Source organism: Scaptodrosophila lebanonensis, unplaced genomic scaffold (assembly GCF_003285725.1).
Source record: "Scaptodrosophila lebanonensis strain 11010-0011.00,11010-0021.00 unplaced genomic scaffold, SlebRS2 tig00000001-arrow-pilon, whole genome shotgun sequence".
NCBI lineage: Eukaryota > Metazoa > Arthropoda > Insecta > Diptera > Drosophilidae > Scaptodrosophila > Scaptodrosophila lebanonensis.
This window is the reverse complement of record NW_022060529.1, coordinates 12277992-12297760: the sequence shown is the minus strand read 5'-3', so window position 1 is coordinate 12297760 and position 19769 is coordinate 12277992. Positions and strand designations below refer to the sequence as shown.

The 19769-nt window shown below is 38.8% G+C and overlaps 2 protein-coding genes across 6 annotated transcripts; one reads left to right on the top strand and one right to left on the bottom strand.

Moving 5' to 3' along the window:
* Nucleotides 1-258: 258 nt before the first annotated feature.
* On the top strand, nucleotides 259-5530 carry LOC115623239 (dynamin-like 120 kDa protein, mitochondrial). 4 transcript variants are annotated; one of them, XM_030517505.1, is made up of 15 exons: nucleotides 259-381; nucleotides 462-753; nucleotides 822-957; nucleotides 1192-1308; nucleotides 1410-1484; nucleotides 1555-2144; nucleotides 2212-2439; nucleotides 2597-2742; nucleotides 2802-2966; nucleotides 3024-3202; nucleotides 4027-4499; nucleotides 4565-4683; nucleotides 4745-4829; nucleotides 4890-5094; nucleotides 5165-5530. In XM_030517505.1, the coding sequence occupies exons 1-15, from the start codon at nucleotides 353-355 to the stop codon at nucleotides 5227-5229; spliced, it is 2904 nt and encodes a 967-aa protein (XP_030373365.1). In that variant the 5' UTR covers nucleotides 259-352; the 3' UTR covers nucleotides 5230-5530. The 4 variants fall into 4 exon arrangements, with proteins under 4 accessions (XP_030373365.1, XP_030373356.1, XP_030373382.1 ...); XM_030517496.1 differs by having other exon boundaries at nucleotides 3024-3211; XM_030517522.1 differs by lacking the exon at nucleotides 1192-1308.
* Nucleotides 5512-18452, bottom strand: LOC115623260 (monocarboxylate transporter 4). Of its 2 annotated transcripts, XM_030517533.1 has the most exons (3): nucleotides 18298-18452; nucleotides 7690-9599; nucleotides 5512-7060 (listed from the first exon to the last, which is right to left on the bottom strand). In XM_030517533.1, the coding sequence occupies exons 2-3, from the start codon at nucleotides 9590-9592 to the stop codon at nucleotides 6900-6902; spliced, it is 2064 nt and encodes a 687-aa protein (XP_030373393.1). In that variant the 5' UTR covers nucleotides 9593-9599; nucleotides 18298-18452; the 3' UTR covers nucleotides 5512-6899. The 2 variants fall into 2 exon arrangements, with proteins under 2 accessions (XP_030373393.1, XP_030373402.1); XM_030517542.1 differs by lacking the exon at nucleotides 18298-18452 and having other exon boundaries at nucleotides 7690-9720.
* Between the last annotated feature and the right edge of the window lie 1317 nt (nucleotides 18453-19769).

Below are 19769 nucleotides of genomic sequence, written 5' to 3'. Positions count from 1 at the left end.
TATTCTAAATAATTTAATTTATGTATAGTAATAAGTATATTTAATTACTCAATGCAATATTTGTTAGAAGATAGTGAAATAAATAAAAATATACCACCCACTTAAAAACAAATGTACGTGTATGCAATTTAAAAAATTCAAATAGCGCGCCTGTTTAAATTCCACTTCGACCCAGTTAGCGCGTAGTTCCACCATTCCGCTGACAAAAACTGCTCCAATCGACCTGCCAACTTGTTGTTTTCGTGGTATTTTTGCACCGGTCGTCATACATGCTTATGAAATTTGCTGAAAATAAGGATAAATTGTTGACGGAAACAAAGCAAGCTGCGTGGAATCTGTAAAACTAATCATCATGTTGCGCATCTACCAAAACACTTACCGGTAAGCCAGGAAGCATGCCACAGTTTTTTCTACTGTATTATTAGCTCATTTCGTCATCACACCTCACATTCCATTCATAGGCGTACTGCAAAAAGAGCTGTTGTATACTCCACCAAGGTAGTTTGCTGTAACCACTCGACACTATGCAACATCAACGGTCACCCACGCCGGACGCAAAGAGCAGGTGCGTCCTGGGAGAGATACAGTCAGAACCAGCGCGATGGATTTTTAGCCCACAATCAAGCCAAGGGATGGACTATACCGCCGTCGCGGGGCTACGGAATGTTAGTGGTGCGCATCTTAAGAGGCGCCATGAAATTGCGTTACCTTGTGTTGGGTGGAGCCATAGGCGGGGGTGTGTCACTTAGCAAAGTAAGCTTGTGCTACTGTTCTTATATAATAACCAAGTTCTAATTGAATGTATTCGCGTTTGGGCATAGAAATATGAAGACTGGAAAGATGGTCTGCCTGACTTAAAGTGGCTTGAGGATGCGTTGCCGCAAGGTGAAAAATGGAGTCAGTTCTCAAGAAAGCTGATTGAAGTTGGGAGTGTTGTCAAGGAGGCCATCGATATCGGTGAGTTTTGTTAAGGCAGGTGATTGCTCTCTCTCACTTTAAATTGTTATCGAGGTCAGTTATTAACCAGGGTGGTCCGGTTCTGCTTTTGAATTCTTAGCTAGTATCTAACATTCTTTGCGTATTCAATTTAACTTGAACTCCTCAAGTGACCAAATTTGATTTTTTGATATTTTACGTTCATTGCATTTTCACTATTAGTATATTGATATTGGGGTTTGTTTTTGCATTTAGATCCGAAGCTAAAACAGCTTGGTGAGGATAAATTAACGGAATGGCGCTCTTGGTTCGATAATCGTCTGGATGATGCGATTGAGGCGGCCGATTATCAAGGAACTCATATTGTTGAAAGTAGGTTACACGCGTCTTCTAATTATTATTATTAACATAAATGCATTTAAAGTGAGAGATTTTATGTTTTAATGCGATTTATTAATAAAATCCAATTATAGCTAAAGACGACATCAAAGCAAAGACAACTGTAGCAGCTCTGGGAATTTCTGCCGATGAGAGTCGCAAAAAATATGGTGCGTTAGAAATTGGAAAAAGCTGTACACATGGCGAAGAAAATTGGGTAAATTTTGTTTTACATTTTAGATAAACTACAAAGTCAAGTGGAAACTCTTCAGACGGAAATAATGAACGTGCAAATTAAATATCAAAAGGAGCTGGAGAAAATGGAGAAGGAAAATCGAGAACTGCGTCAGCAGTATCTAATACTCAAAACCAATAAGAAGACTACCGCAAAAAAAATCAAAAAGTCTCTCATTGATATGTACTCTGAGGTGCTTGACGAACTATCTGGCTATGATACCGGTTATACCATGGCGGACCATTTGCCACGAGTGGTTGTTGTTGGAGACCAGAGCAGTGGCAAGACATCCGTACTTGAATCCATAGCCAAGGCTCGTATCTTTCCTCGTGGAAGTGGTGAAATGATGACGCGAGCACCTGTTAAGGTTACCCTGGCTGAAGGCCCTTATCATGTTGCGCAGTTTCGAGACTCTGACCGTGAATACGACTTGACAAAGGAAGCTGATCTCTCAGATTTACGACGTGAAGTTGAATTTCGCATGCGCGCTTCAGTACGTGGTGGCAAGACCGTCAGCAATGAGGTGATTGCCATGACGGTCAAGGGTCCCGGACTGCAGCGAATGGTACTGGTCGATTTACCAGGCATTATTTCGGTAAATACTACCTTCAAATAGCATCTAATGTTAAATCCTTTTTAACAGATTTGCTTATTATTATTAGACAATGACAGTGGACATGGCATCGGACACTAAGGACTCGATCCATCAAATGACAAAGCATTATATGAGCAATCCTAACGCTATTATTCTTTGCATACAAGATGGTTCTGTGGATGCAGAGCGTAGTAATGTCACCGATTTGGTCATGCAATGCGATCCTCTGGGCAGACGTACTATCTTTGTGCTGACAAAGGTTGATTTGGCAGAGGAACTAGCTGATCCAGATAGGGTTTGTAGTCTTTGAATTATAATTTTTTTGAATTCCTTTCCTTATCCGTACAATGAACTTTTAATTGAATTGAATGATTTCTAACTTAATTTTCAACTTTATTAATAACGATCAACATCGTTATCAATATTCTCGGTTCAACTATTGACATCTACAGATAAGGAAAATTCTTTCCGGCAAACTGTTTCCCATGAAGGCACTGGGTTACTATGCAGTTGTTACGGGTCGTGGCCGCAAAGATGACAGCATCGATGCTATACGGCAGTACGAGGAGGATTTCTTCAAGAACTCAAAACTTTTTCAGTTAGTAAAAACATTACAAAGTATGAAGGAATTATACAAAATGTTGGAAATATTTCCAGTCGACGAGGCGTAATTATGCCCCACCAGGTAACCAGCAGAAATCTGAGCTTAGCTGTTTCGGATCGTTTCTGGAAAATGGTGCGGGAAACCATTGAGCAGCAGGCGGATGCATTTAAGGCAACCAGATTTAATCTGGAAACCGAATGGAAAAACAATTTTCCCAGGTTCGCCTGTCCATACTTATGTAATACTTACCAATATCTAACAATTTGATGCCATAGGTTACGTGAATCAGGCCGGGATGAGCTGTTTGACAAAGCCAAAGGAGAAATACTGGACGAGGTCGTGACGCTTTCGCAAATTTCGGCAAAAAAGTGGGAGGAGGCCCTGAACGAGAAATTATGGGAAAAGCTTTCAAATTATGTGTTTGAAAACGTATACCTGCCCGCCGCACAGTCAGGTTCTCAAAGTAATATTCTGTAGAAATAAGTTTTAAGTTTTTAACTCCGACGAAGGGGGCACGTTCATCAAAATCACGCCAATCGTGTCTGTGTTAGTTTGAATGTGACTGTGAGTGTATCTGTCTTAAGTGCTAAATGTTTCAACAGACGATCTACTGGTTATTATTCGGTTAAGTGTTTCAGCTGATATCACAGCTTGATGTCGTTGATTTTTATGTTCGGAAATAACTTGGAATTGCCGCAACCGATTGGGGACTCACATGTCGAAACTGGTTTTGATATTTCATTTGAATCATGCTTTTATTTTAATGTACATAAATACACCCAAACTTGGTTAGCATCGTTTCTTTAACGTGATCAAACATGTGATTCAGCAATTTTATTATTTGCGCCAACAACGTCGTCAGTGGTGTGCGTAAAAGGCGTGCGCATGCCGGAAAGTGTGATATATTGATTTACGAGTGGCTGTAATGAAACCAGAGCTCAGTTTTATCAAAAGTGCAAATACCAAAATACCTGCTACGGTGGGATATCAAACACGTTTAACTCGAATTCTTGATTTATTTCACACTTTATAAGAGTTACGTTAATTTGATCAATAAAAGCGGGGAATAAAAATTAATTCATGCGTACACACATAATACTTATATACTGAAATTTAAAACCACAAAGATATGTATGTTTTTTAGAACTTTGCATTGGATGAGTTGAAATTAATGTTTTGTTTACGTTCTTCATGTGCTCATCTCTTTAAAGATAGATTCAATGCTCCCCTTAGCTTCCATTCATATTCACTAATTTTTAAATTTGTTCGAACTTTTAGATTCATTCAATACCATGGTGGACATTAAACTGCGTCAATGGGCGGAACAAGCGTTGCCCGCCAAATCTGTTGAAGCTGGGTGGGAGGCTTTGCAGCAAGAGTTCATAACACTGATGGAGAAAGCAAAGAAATCTCAGGATCACGATGGTATATTTGATTCACTGAAAGCCGCTGTCGTAGATGAGGCCATACGCAGGCATAGTTGGGAAGACAAAGCTATTGATATGCTTCGCGTAATACAACTCAACACTTTGGAGGATCGCTTCGTTCATGACAAAAATGAATGGGATCAGGCGGTACGCTTCCTTGAGAATTCGGTAAAATCTAAGCTCGTACAGACCGATGAAACATTGAGTCAAATGTTTGGACCTGGCCAGATCACGCGAATAACGCATTGGAAGTCATTAACGCAAGACCAACAGAAGCGCAGATCGGTCAAAGGAGAACTGGACAAAATTCTCAAAAATGATTCGGTGGGTTATTCATTAATTCTACAAAATGGTAACATGATATTAATGCGTATTTGTTGCCGCTGCAGAAGCATTTGCCCACATTGACTTACGATGAGCTGACAACAGTGCGAAAGAACCTCCAACGCGAAAATGTCGATGTAGATACGGATTATATACGACAAACGTGGTTCCCAGTCTACAGAAAGTACGTGAAAAATTTCCCATTGCCAAAGCAAAACTCTACTTATCTCGACAATTTTTTACAGACATTTCTTGCAACAGGCTTTGCACCGAGCCAACGACTGCCGAAAAGCGTACTATCTGTACAGCCAGCAAGGTGCCGAGTGTGAGGTTCGTATTTCATAATAGAAGTTGCCTTGTTGCCTTCTGCAAATATGATTTCTTTCACAGATTTCCAGTAGCGATGTCGTACTCTTTTGGCGCATACAACAAGTCATCAAAGTCACGAGCAACGCGCTGCGGCAGCAAGTGATAAACCGAGAGGCTAGACGTTTAGATAAGGAGATAAAAGCAGTGCTTGACGAGTTTAGCGACGATGAGGAAAAGAAAGCGCAGCTTCTGACAGGCAAACGAGTGCTACTAGCGGAGGAGTTGAGTAAGTTCTTTGATATTTATCCCTGAAGTTGGAATTTGGTATAAACTTAATGTTTTTTTTTATTTTTTAGTCAAAGTGCGACACATACAGGAGAAGTTGGAGGAGTTTATCAATTCACTCAACCAGGAGAAATAGTGTGCCATTACCAAAAATGAATGTTGGTTGGATCTCGCTCTAGTCGTTTGCAGCACAAATGAAGCTCTGTCGCACACTAGGGCTGCTGTGTGTGGTTAATGCAAGTTCCAACTGTGTAGCAACAACTGCGTTACTTATTTAATTAAATAATTTAAGTTTAAAAAATCGTTGTTCATAGACATTGCTTGGTTGGAAATTTCCTTTATACTAGCTATTATTATTATTTAGTGCAGCAAATGTTGCTGCATACCGAAATTGTAATAAAATCGAAAACATTGTTAGTTTGTATTTATTACTAAAATCATTTTATTATATCTGCACAATTTCTTTTTAAAGATTGTAATTTAAAACATATTTTAAACAGCTCTAACTACATTTTTGCTTATTTTGAATTTCATAATACAATAGTATTGTTGTAATTGATCTGATTAAAGCAAATCGCACTCGAATGTGCTTTTGAGTATGTAACTGCGTGTGTGTTTCCATTAAAACATACATACTGCTAAATACAATATGATAATGATGATGAACGTTATTGGTATAAGGGGCCACACAATTTTTAAGACTAAATCAGATTGGCGCACAAATAATAAAACATCGTGCTTTGCGTTGGCCACTTCCAGTTTCAGTCAGTATTATATGTATATAGTATAGTTCATTGACCCCTTCTCTCTCCAATCTTTCTCCATTCTCCATTTATCAGTAACAACAATTCTGTCTGGGTGTTTGTGTTTGTATATTTACTTAGCCTTATGTACATACTATGTAACAAGTGTGTGGAGCAGCAGTTAACGGTTGAAGGGTTACTCGTATATGGTATACATGTGTATATATGTATGTAACATATGTGTATTATAGTCGTAGGTACTTAAAAACAAACAAATGCATCGTTTGCATCGCTGTCTGAATTGATGATTGATAATCATGTTTTTTAATATTACGTACATATGTATATGTACATATGTACACTCGTGTGTACATATGTATATAGTAAGCTCTTTGCTGTTATTTTCCACATTGTTAAATAACATCCTTCTTATCTTGGCAGTCGATTCGTGGCCCCAGAACAGGATGACCATATAAATTTAAATATTAAACATATTGTGTATATCGTAGGTATTTTAAAACGAAAACGAAATTTCCCCAGCACAAAAAGTTGATGTTCCTATATATTAATATAAATGTGTTCGCTTACTACATATTAATGATCCGTCAACTCTCTCCTCCACTGCTAAAGCTGATTATGATAATAGTATTTACACGCACGGCATGTTTTCTTTTTAAGAATAGTATGTGTGTGTATATATGTATGTATGTATGTATATACTCGTATATGTGAGTGTCTATAGTTTTAGCGAGGCATAGTCAAGGCACACGAAAACTTTCAAGGCACAAACATTTCATTCATTAAGTCTAATCTACAAGAATCAAGTACAAGTACATGTATAGATAGATATACATAGTATGTATGTATGTACATTTTTTAAAATTGCTCAGTTCGGTTTGCCACTCATATTACTCGTTCTTAAAGTCTATCAATGATTGACAATTAGTGTTAAACTATGTGATTATAAGCACATCATAGCATTTAAAGATTATAGTGGTCTTCATATCAGCAATCAAATGATTTAAAGGCGTTTTATGCGTAGTCGCGTCGTTTTAAGATCCTTCTAGGCTGCTGGTAAAGCCTGTGGCGCGTTTTTCTCGTTGCGCCTCTGCTCCCATCTGGACACACAGGTCAATGGATAGCAAAGGAAAGCGGATAGCAAAATCAAGCCACCGGCAAAGTAGAACGAAATATTATAGCTCTCGGTCATAGTGAACAGAATGCCTAAAAATAGAAGAATATATTTATACTATTAACATTAAATGCAAACTAGTCGAAAGATAATAACAATTTAAGCAAAGGCTAAAACTGATATCATTATATTATTTTAGATCTTGCTAAACAAAATAGTATTTAATTTCTCTAGTGCCTGGCTAGTTAGTATCATGTGCTCTTCAGTTTACTTTTTCATTGGTCCACTCTTATACTGTTTTTAATAAAGCATAAAAACAGATAATATGAAATCTTTAACAATGCATTCCATTTGCTTAATTGTGCTAAATTATCCATCGTCAAGCCCCAAAACGTCTTTCAGTTTTTAATTTATCTTTGCCGGTAATTTGAACATTTAAATTCAGGAAAATTTGAAAATTAAGTTGGTTTGTCAATTAAGAAAAGGAGTAATTTTGAAAAAAAAATTTATATTCAAAACCCTCATTTGGAGGAAAAATTGTATCCCGCCTTATTAAGTTTTGGATGCTATTATTTCAATAAAGTTTCGATAAATATTTCTGTCTTGATTCTATTAGCTTTAGCTTCCGAATAGAATTTTAATATCACTCGGTAAATTTTTGGATGCCAATTACGGGTGGACTTCCTGAATACAAGAATCAATATTATATGAAAACACTTACCAGCGATGGGACTGCCAAATGTTGCGGCTATACCCTGAAACAGCATAAGGAACCCAAAGGCATTGGTCAGTTTCTCGAGTCCAATCATTTCCACAGCGATTAGGGAACGCAACGCCGAAAAACAGGCTATGCAGATGCCGAAGAGAACCGCGAAAGTCCATTGGGTGGTGCTATTTATGACGACACCACTGAAAATAGTGGCCAAGCCACCAAGCGTGAGCGCCACATTATTCAACCAGAGCGGCTTAACACTGGGGAAGGAGCTCATAGAGCCACACACTATCCTAGCAATGGTGTTAACCAATCCAATACCAGAGAGAACAGAAAGAGCCGCGGGCTTGTCCATGCCGGCTTGCACGGCGCGATCTTCGAGAAAGGCGAAGGGCACAAAGAAACCCATCATTGTGAGAAATCCGCTAAAAGCCAGGCACATGAACGACGGCGACTTCAGTAGGCTGGTGTCCAACATGGTTGACAGCGTGCGACGTACGGCTTCGGGGCAAATGCGACATCCCCTCTGGCGATCCTCCAGCATGTCCTGTTTGGTGGGAAGACGCGTGACGGACATGTGATAGGCCAACGAGGTTTGCGACTGATATTGCGGTATGCGAGTGAGGGATCCGGTGAAGAATATGTCGTCACGATACATAGGACGGGATTTAGAGGTCTGACCATGGTGTGAATCGTTGGCGGGCGCTGCACCGCGTTTGCCAGCAACATTGATGATGGGACGACGTCCAGAGACAGTGTGACGGCGGGCCTGAATAGTAACTGCCTTGCTCTCCAACTCCAGCAAGTTGTCATTCTCCTCATCCTCGTTGTTCTCGCCCACAGTAGTGAGTTCCTTGTGTAAGTTGAAGGTCAGCTGCTGTGGATCACCATTGGGCGTGGTCGGCTGCGATTTACGCAGCTGCTTTAGCTCCGTCCCTTTGCTAGCCGCACCATGGCCAGAGGGACGTCGCTCGAGGTTCATGCCTTTGAAGATTTCAGCAGCTGTGGGATAATGATTACGTTGCGATGCACCCATATAGGTGTTGTGGGCCGAATTGGGCATGGAATAGGCAAAGCGGCCCTCTGGCAAGGGCTTCGTGAACGCTGCTTGATGAAGTTGTGGTTTGGGCGCCACCGTATTGCCATGACCATTCAACTTGGCCTTCTCCTCCTCGGTGCCAGCACCGTCGACTGTCGGTGCCAATGTTATGGGCTGTATGGGCCGGAAGGCAAGTCCAAAGATGCCGCACAACAGAATGATAAGACCCTGCAAGGCCAGAGTCGTGCGCCAGCCAAAAGAGTCCAATAATATGGTGGTCAGTGGCATGAAAATGAAATTGCCGACGCCAGACCCGCAGAGGGCGACGCCGGTGGCCAAGGCACGCCACTTTTCAAAATAGAATCCGATAATGACCACCGCTGGTATGTAAACCATGCAGAATCCAATGCCTCCGAGGACGCCGTAGATCAGGAAGAGGTACTCAACACTGGTGGCAAAGTAGGAGAGTCCAAAGCATGCAGCTGCAAAGATGGCGCCTGAAATAGTGACCGGCCGGAATCCAAATCGATTGGCTAAAGCACTTACAAATGGTCCAGCCATTAAATAGAAGCCACTGAGCAGCGAAGATACAAAGGCCACATATCCTTTAGATACGCCATACTCCTTCTGCAGCTGATTCTGAATCAGAGGCGAACAGAATACAATGCCGTCGATGACGGTGCAGCAGAGGAAGGAAGCAACCATCACCACCCATGCCCAGCCGCTGTCTGGCGGAACAACGACGGCGGCAGTGGCATCGTCTATCTCCTCCTCATCCTCTTCCTCCTCCACCTCCTTGGTGTGGTTGGGATTTTTGGACACGAGCGCATTGAACGTCAGCTCGTCATTTGATCTCGTCTGTTGGGTGGCCATTCGAGAGCTGCAATTAATCGAACGGAAAGCCCATTGTGGGTGGTTAATCGAATTTCCAAAAGTGTGGGTGTAGGCGGGATTATTGCATAAGGTCGACAAGAGAAGTATTTACGCCGCGCTCGTAATTTCGACTAACAAATGGCCTTCACATTGCTTTGCCGCAAATATCACGCATACGCCCCTTTAGTCACAAACACACAAACAAACTGATAGGTGGGTGTGTGTGCTGCGCGTACGCTACAAATATTTGCATGGATATATCTATTTTTAATTGTCACGTGTGCTACACTCGTACCTACCCCATAAGTATGCGACAGATATTGAGCCTGAATTCTACCATTTGCTATCTGTATCTGTGAGATACAGTAGCGCGTCGACGCGTCGTAGCCCACGTCAGTGGCATTATGAGGTGGGTGGCTGTCAAATGTTAACACCGATGCCTCCATTGTCAATGCCAAATATTGGTGACAACAAAAACTACAATACATACATACTTGTATGTATGTACGTCAAAGCATAAACAATAACACAAGAAAAACAAATTTGCAATTACTCGCACCTATGGATAATGGACAGTTTTTTAAAAAATGAACTTCTAATGCGAGATCACAAACGAAATTGCTTTTCTCTAAGTTCTTTCGCAAATTCAACGCCCATTGTGAAACTTAAATCTTGCGGCTAACAAACTCATGACCTTGAATATTTTGGTTTATCTAATCGGATCTGTGTTCATCATGTGCTTTATTGGACAAACATTTAAATTGTAAATGAAAACTGTTTATTTTAGGTGATGAGTCCATTTACATGCACGCATCTTTTGAAATATATACGTATATATCTTTTCCTTAAACCTACTCTAATTGAATATACGAGCTTACTATAAGTATATACATAGACTAGAGCGATTACCCCTGGCTTTATCCCAATGATATTTTTTATGAAAGCTATATATTACACAAAGTAACAGGCAGACCCCATTGAGTAGATATATTCATAATCTCTATGACGAGGCATTCGTCTATCTGGATGAACGTCTGGATTTTAGAAACGTCTCAACCCATATTAACGAAACTTAGTATGTTGAATCTCCTTATCCTCAACACAAGTTTATTTTATTTACTAGATTTCCTCTCCTCTCTCTACAGATTTTCTTAATTAAATAATTAATACGGTATTCTCCACCTCTACTTTAGTTTTCATCCAAACATAATTATATTATTAATAGGTTGAAGTAGATGTTTTCATCTTCAATAACATTTTATCCAAGAGATCTGATGGAATGCGTGTAAAGATTTTCATTTTCATATATACACAATATGTACGATGCAAAATTGTTTCGATTTCAAATTCCATTATCAACAAAATATAATATTTTCTACATATCACTTATTGGACCAGTAGGTTAACATTGTTCCTCCATTATCATTATTATATTTCAAAACTATCAGCATATAGTATATAGAGGCGTCTTTTGCAATAAAGAGGCTTTAAATATACAGATATTTTCTTAACGGCGGTTAATAACAGGGTCTAACATAATTTTCCCACTTTCAGTTTAAGTTTTCTTTTATCATAGCAGTACCTTGATGGGCGGAATCGATTCAACAGTCAGGAAAGACAGCTCATCCTATTCGAAACTCCTTACTTTTATCAAACCGCTTCTTAGGAAGCAGAATTTAAGTGCAGTATGTGTTTCTGGCAATCTTAAAATCTAATCTACGTAAGCTTATGGTTGCATAAAGATGTTTATTATTATATAAATTTAAACGGATATCGTACACGCGATATAATACAAAAACAAGTTGCAAATAGATTTATTAAAAGCTTTCATTTTATTGCAGACTTAGCAAGAACAAAAAACGCGATTCTAAGTTGCTTGTGCTTGATAACCAACAATTAATATTTACTAGCAGCCATTTTTAAAACTGTACTAATGCTGGTTCATTGTTTCAAAATAATAAATGGCGTTTTCCAAAAATAGCATATCGTCATGTCCGTCTCTTCCTGTTTATAAGAATTGTTTGATCTAGACATGTTGATTGCGAGCTTCTACTCGAAAACCTGAAAATTGTAATCATTTAGCACATATAGAACAGTTACCTTTTGGCAAAAGATGTGCAAGGGCTTTATTGTGATAGGGTTTTGGATTAAACAGATTTAGCCTTAGCGCGTGTACTTAGCCATATCAGCTATTATGACTTGGCAACTGATTACCACTTGGTAACAGAAAAAGTGAACAAACATGTGATTTTCGTGCCGACAACTTGATAATTTCAAATTTACGATCCTAATAGAGTTTATTGTAATCAATATACATAGATGTCCAGCCATAGACCCAGCAACCACCATTTACACTTTATTTATTGTGCAATAATAATATTGCGACTAGCATTTCATTTCTGCCCAAATGGCCACGCACGTACTTATATAGAAAGGGTGTCTTTTTTGGCATTAAATAAAAAATCTTTCCCCTATTCCAGCTATTTTTGATTTAATACTTATATTAATTGAGTTTCCTTTTAAGTATTCTTACAAACATGGATTTCATTCTTCCCCAAATCTCTTCCTTTATTTTTAACGTCTCTGACTCTTTTTAACGTCTCTGAGCAAACACAGATCTCAACGAGTCGAACTTGTTATTCGATATTAATTTAATGTAAGTTTATAACCTGAATGTTTATTTAGGCATTTGCAGCTTTTCATGACGAGACTTAACGCTTATTGTATGGCATTATGATGATCTCAAAACATTTCCGAAGGGTAAACGGCAATGTACGTTATGTGAGTGTTGCCTGCCAAAGAGACACCCTTTATATATTGCCATGATTGTTGGACACATTGTTGTGACACACGTCTGGGCTAAGCTTGCTCAATATTGGGAAGCCGGGCAAGTGCTGCCTGCAACTGGCTCTTAAGCCAAACAACGGCAACAGCCAACTATAAATAGACAACGACTACTTGTTGCCGCGAATTTGTGCAGAATGGAAGCCGTTTTGTTTGCGGCACGGCCACAACTCAATGCACAAATTAAACCTAAGCCCATGCAACTGGCACGCCCTACACAAATACCAACAACAACAACAACAGCAAAGGGTACACCATGTCGATGTCGAGTTGGAGTCGCGTTTGTTTGCTTTTGCCTTTGGCTCTGGAGTGGAGCTATGAGTGGGCTCAACGGCATATAAATACAAGCATTACAGAACAATATTCTTTACACATGTATCCTCGTATCCTCCTGGCAGAGAGCCAATCCCTCCGTTGACAAACAGCGGCAGTCTCAGCAGTTCTCAGCGCCGGCTATTGGACCTATTGACAGGCGGTCTGGGCACCAACATTGATATCCCATCGATTGAATTAATAAATTTAATAGGTAAACACACATATAAGTAGCTAGCCATGCGGTGTCAGACATCGGCGTTGGCGTCGCCGTTGTCACGTATATACTACAAGTATATGTGTATATACACAGAGGGAAAAGATCAAGAACAAATCAGGCAACATTTTTTTCGGAACTAAAAGCAAATAAATTTGATTGAATAAATCAAACTTTTGGATTGAAGCTCCACAAATCAGACAAATTTATGAAATTAAAAAAAGATTCGGTAAGAAGAAACGTAGTACTTATTTAGAGTGTAACCCATTGATCTTAAGTTGAAACTTTAAATTGTTCTTTTCTCCTTCTTCAGTTTTGAAGACAACAGAGGGCTTTGGCGCTTCTTATAGTGATGTATATAATGTTTCGCATAAAATGTTTGTACAAATCAGTTTATCTTTTAAGTCGACAAAGAAATATTTTACACACAAGTCTGTGTGTACATATTCACTTCTTCTTTTTTAAATGCATTTCCAATTATTTTCAGTGTAGCTGCCGTTGCTGATGAGCTCGTGACGAGAGCAACAGCGACAGCGAAAATGACAGCGACAACTAGTTGCGCCGACACTGGCGCGTTCCTAAGAAGTTTTCCTGTTGCTGGTTTTCCTTTTAGCATTTCCACATGAGATACGAACTCTTATGTTTGTTTATCTGCTTGTGTGTGTGTGTGTGTCCGTACATACATCTATAGCTGCATATTTATTTATAACATGTTTCTTTATACGTCTGTCTATCTATTTGTCTGTGCACTCGTTTAGATAGCTCGGTTTCTCTGGGTCTGGTAATGTTGTCGCGGGCAGTTCTGTAACAACGGCGGCGTCTACACAAACAGACTTCAGGGTATAAATCCGGCACATGTTCTACTTAAAGTGAAGTAACGCACATAATATAAGTGGCAAAGTATCCTCACTTTAGCGCACATAAGTAAGAGTAATTCGACTGATCTTTGTGGGATATCAAAATCAAATCTTGTGTTACTGGCCAACACAGATTGGAAGTTTTGAGGGCTCAGCTACGACATTTAGTCACCTGGTAATCAAATATTTATAACTCCTAAATTGCAGAATACGCGGAAGAATTATCTTTAAATTTAATCAGTTATGAAAGGGTCAGCATTCGTTGGAGCCATAACTTCGAACTTCTCATTAACGCACAAATCTTTCTGGTAAGATATTTTTCTGCTTAGCACGAAGACCGGGAAACTGCTGGAAATTGTGCTGCGGCTTTTGGACCGACACAAGTTTTCTTAATAGCTAATAGATAACTCGCTTGTTGGTTACATTTACAGTCAATTATATATTTATATCTTTCAATCTTTCTTCTTGTTACTACAGCCAACTCCGGCAGTCTCTTTTAAAAGGTACTCTAGCTCAAAGTTCTTTAGGAGGTTTAAATTTTATCTCATCTTGGTCCATCTTTCCACGCCTTCTGACTCTCACATATTTACTGGATGGATTTCGTTCTTCTTATCTACCTTCTACGTTTCTTTGTTCGGCTATTTAAGAAGTTTCTCAAAATACTTATGCCTTTTATGCCTTTCAATACCAAAATTGGTTCCACCATAAATTGAGCAGTCGTTAGCCATCGATGTAATGCTCAAAATATTAATGAGCAAGAAGTGTATATGAATATTGAATGCTCGTACTTTACCTATTGGTGCTGAAGAGGCGTGGCTTAATACGGTAGTCAATACATTTAAGAGCATTGACACATGTTGACAATATGTACGAAGAAAATGTTGTTGAATTTATATTGGTTCGAGTTCTGTTTGACTGACTGACTAGATGACACGGTGAAATCGACAAAAATCAGCTCTCAGGCTCAATGGTTTTCACCGCAGGGCTGTGGTGGTGCGGGTTTGTGGCGCTCCAGCAAGCCCCCACTTCGAAATGTTTAAAGACACCGCCAAGTAGGTTGAATGAACGGCCTTTCACCCAAGTTGGGCATGCGCGCCAGCCCCCCAAGCGTTAAACGTTATTTAAAAGCGACATGCGCCGAACACTCGTAGCCCTACATACTCGAAATGTACGTGAATCAGAAATAAAGCGAGGAAGGAGAAAAAAGCAAAGATTGACGAAGCCATTCGAGTCGTGGTCGGTAGCAAGTCAGCGATGCCAGTGCCGAAATAAAAGTGATTTCTTTGTTTTGAAATGTTATAGTTAGAGCTTCAGAAGTTACTTGCAATTACATATTACTTGGAATATACATATGTACATATGTGTATGTATTTATTTATGTACATATGTATGTATTTAGTTTAGTAGAGTCCAGCATTATCAGCAAGTCGTTGTTGTCGGTCTCGCACTATCGGCACGAACAAAGGCGGACAAAGCCTGACTCGGTCAGGGAGTCAATGAACAATTAGTGGAACGTTCAATGCTCGGCCTCTTGGTCTCTGGAAATTGTGCATCCACTTCCACATATGGCCATCAAGGGCTTTTATCGGAAGTGGAGCATGGGACTTCCAATCAATTAATGTGCCAAATTATAGACACTAAAAAGTATTAGTGTTAATTTTCGACTACTTGGAAAGTGTTGTCAAGGCGTGATTTCTATTTACACACCATGTACCTGCATTTGCATTTGTTTCGATTCGGGTTATCGACACGTGTTGTTGTCAGTCGTCGATTCTGTTTTCCAAATGACGCACCGGAGGTATAATCGCAATCTCATTGACATTGACGTTATAACATTTAAGTTTTATTCTAATCTGGCATCTCAAGCAAACAGCTTTCCGCTCAAAAGTTGGCTGTCAATAAGTTATTAAAATTGTTATATAAATAAATAAATGTGTATATATAAGGTAATCATATCACTATCACTAGCCGTATAATCTAACGTCAAATCATTTTCGAATTCGCCAATTAAAGTGCATATTTCATGTTTATTATGAACTAAGAAAAAACACAATACTGTAGGCATATTTTCGCATTTCCTTCTGCTAACATTTTCGCTTCTATGCAATATCTTTTTGGTTCACAGTTGATAATAAAATAAACAACAAATACATGGCTTGCTTTTTAATCAAGTTTCGTGGACCTTCTCTAATTCTAATATTCACGTTAGTGGCTTATTTAAGTTTAATATTTAAGCAGCTAACCACTTCATCTGCCTTTCGTAAGGACTTCAACTATTTCTCAAATGCTTTCTCAAAAATGACTTTACATTTACATTTTTATTATACAAGTACATACATATATTCATTAAAAAGAATTTTTAATTTTAGTAAATATATATTTAAAAGTTCTTAAAAACTGCAGCAGAATGAAATTCCGAAGAGTTTTCTATGTGAATACTTTTTTAATGAGTGTTAATCAACTCTTAGCTATACTTAAATAGGTGAATTAATAAGAGGTTATTTCCGCTTAAGCGTTTCCCAAATCAATACCTTATAAATGTGTAGATAAGTACCCAATCATGAGAATTGTAGAATTTTCAAAATACTTATTATAAAATGAATGAACATTAGCTCTTTGTTAATTTTGGCTGTTCAAAAATGCATTACAATTCAAGATTAGTTCCAGGAATACCAATAATATAATACCCGTATTTAATAATAGAAAAAGCATTGGTTAATTCTATAAAGTGTTTACTGTACTAAAAACAAAAGAAGCAACTGGAACTGTCTCGTCTGGGGCTGAGGCATTGCCATTAAGGATTTTATATTCGTTTGAACGCAGCTGACATGCCACAGAACCCACTCGTGCAAAACCACAGCAATACCGCGGGCAATAATTAAAAAAAATATATAAAAATGGGTAAAAGCGCAAAAAATGGAAACTAAAGCAACGCCTTAACGTTATTTGGCAATGACGAGGCGTTGTTATTAATTCCAAAAACATGTTTATACCTACTTATGTATGTACTTGTAGTATACTTGTATGTTATGCTGCGGCATCTAGATTTCTAGTCACAATTTGTTTTTGTAATTAAGTGCAAAAGTGTTATTCTTGTTGCTGTTGTTGTTATTATTATTATTTGTATTCAATGATAAATGCGCATTTCAAAACGAAGTGCCATTATTGACGACTATCAGAGCAGAATGTTTAATTCGAAATGTAATTAGACGATGCTTTTGGGTCAATGGCATGCTGCACGATGAAGTAGTTGGTGGGAGAGGGGCGACTTGACGTACCAGTTGCAGTTCTAATGCTTCTAACGCGTCACGGGGATATTGATACCCATGTATAATACTTATATATGTACATATGTATTATATGTATTGGCAATGCGGCTAACTTAATTGTTTATAGCGGCATTTTTATGCATGAGCCATATACTTGTACTCGTACAAGTTGAAATGTTTATATGTGTTGAGGTATAACCGGTATGTTATGCAAATAACGAGACACGCGCCTTATATTGTTTACCTAAAATGCCGAATATTGTCAAAGATCAAAGAAACATCAAAATACCAATCAATGAGTCATTCGCAGAAAGATACCTACATACCTGTACATATTTTTCTAGAAAGGTGTGTTATTCATGATGTAGACATATACATACATATAAGATGTGCGGAAATTGAAGACATCTACATGAAAAGCAAGCATATAGCATTTTGAAATGAACAAAATATTTTGTAATTAATCAATTGATAAAGAAAGAGCAATTACTTTTAAATGTAGCTGCGCAGGTCTGTGTGGCTTAAGGCGCATTTGCATATACTATATGTACATATTTACATACAAATGAAGGTATATATATATATATATATATAAATACATATATGCATAGAGAGAGACTTGATAAAGTCGCCTTACAATCTGCAGCTGTCGTTTAACACATGAACCTATATAGTATGTGCTAATATCGATCTATCTAACTTATATTCCCCGTACACGTATACGTATACGCATTTCAGCAGCTAAAACGTTTCTTTGTCTGTTTCTTCACAAGTTCAGGGCAAAAGCTGCAGCAAGCAGTGCCAATCCGTCAGTCAGTCAGTCAGTTAGTCAGTCTTGCAAGCCAAGCCAAGCCAAATTGCTGAAGCTGAAGCCGTTAAGCGGCCGGTTTTAAGTGATTCCTGGTATTGAAGCGAAGCCTTGCCTGAAATTGCCGACAATAATAATACGACCAAGGCACATGAAGTTAGAAGAGTGTGCCTTTACCTATTCTATCCTGGGTGGAGGGTTGGCGGTTGGGGGGAGAGAGATGTGTAGGCCCGAGCCGGCAAGCAAGACACTCTGCGACACTGTTGTTTGGCCAAAAACTTGTTTTGGCCGGCCGGGTCAAGATACGACAGCGTTCGAAAATAATGTGTACAGAACTTGGCTAACAGACACTCTCTTTAAGGGGAGTGAGCTGTTGTGTGTGCAGGGCGTTTCCTTACCTTTATATCGTAAAGTCCTTTGAGTATTTATTCGGAGAATGATGATTCGGCACAGGACACTTCTCTTCAATTCTATTTTTAATTTTCAATTCTGTATTTGAAATTTAATTGCAGAGTTTTTGAACTATTTTTGGCCGTGTGGCGTTTGCACGCCACCTTTTGTTAATAGAATTTTTTCCGTAGCTAGTGTGTTCTGTGCGTGTGTGTGTGTGTGTGTGTGTGTGTGTGTAGGAAAGCGAAAGCAGCGTCCACACTCGCGCGTATTTAAAAGCGAAAGTTAACGTAGGCAGGCAACAACAACACCATCAACTACGACTAGAAAATGCGGGGATCGTCGAGCAGCACAAGTAAAAATATCTGTATCGGTTGTCAGTCCAAATTTTGTTTTATACATACACAAAACATATACACTCGCATATATACTTATGTAGAGCACATTAAAGCATTTGCATAAGATGTGACGCTACTTTTTATACTTTTTCTTTCTGTTCTGAGCCACACGCCGTATGCTAAACGAAACGCGCTTAAATACAAAAATCCGTTTATATTTCTTTATTTCTTTTTGCGTTTTTGTGTTCTTTCCAGTTCCGTTACAAGGCGCGATCAAGCGCCTACGACCGATGCGAGCGACAGCCTAAATATAACTAAAGGGAAATGTGCTAGCAGTAAAAACCACTAAGCAGAAAGCAGCAACAGCAACAAAAGCAGCAACAACAGCAGCACCAACAACAGCAACAACAGCAGTAGCAGCAGTAGCAGCAGCAGAAAAAGCAACAGAAACAGCGACGAGAACTCAAAAGTTGTCTCGCAAACGTTTGGAGTGTGCGTGAATGTGTTAGTGTGCCTCCAGTTGTGTTGGTTTGGTTAATGTTAAGGCTATGCGCCTGTTATATTAGTACGTATACATATACTATATGGGGCTGGCTGATAAGTAATCGGCCTAAGTTATAAAACATCACATTTTTGAGTGGAAATCCGTTTATTTCTCCATTGAGGAGAATAAGATGGAAGCCATTTAAAGATAATTCCATCTTAATCGATTGTCTTTTATCATTTATCATGTCTTTTATCATTTCATGGGATATGCCAGCCATATTTTGGGAGGCCTGTCTGTACTTCCAATATTTCAAAGTCGATAACATATTGATAACATTGATATAGATAACATAAAATTTAGTTTTGATCTCATCACGCAATACTAATTTTTTTTTCATTTAGATTCGCGCATGTTGGTCTGTTTAAAATCGAATACCATACTGATGAACTATGTCCATTAGTATAATTCGTATTTGATTGAAAGCACTGTTTATTCTTAGTTAGGCCGATTACTTATCAGTCACCCCTCGTGTACACATATGCACGTATTATCAGAAGCATGCTACAATCTCTCAGATATGTCCATATGTATATGTGTGTCTATATGCAAGCCACAGTACCACATGTGCTGGCTGATTCGTCATTGATTGTCAAAA

Bases quoted from the DNA above. Each gene is read 5' to 3' on its own strand.
- LOC115623239 (XM_030517496.1), top strand. From the start codon at position 353: ATGTTGCGCATCTACCAAAACACTTACCG. The intron at 2,145-2,211 runs GTAAATACTACC...TATTATTATTAG, and splicing joins ATTTACCAGGCATTATTTCG to ACAATGACAGTGGACATGGC. The intron at 3,212-4,026 runs GTAATATTCTGT...TCGAACTTTTAG, and splicing joins CGCACAGTCAGGTTCTCAAA to ATTCATTCAATACCATGGTG.
- LOC115623260 (XM_030517533.1), bottom strand. From the start codon at position 9,592: ATGGCCACCCAACAGACGAGATCAAATGACGAGCTGACGTTCAATGCG. The intron at 7,061-7,689 runs GTAAGTGTTTTC...TTCTATTTTTAG, and splicing joins ATTTGGCAGTCCCATCGCTG to GCATTCTGTTCACTATGACC.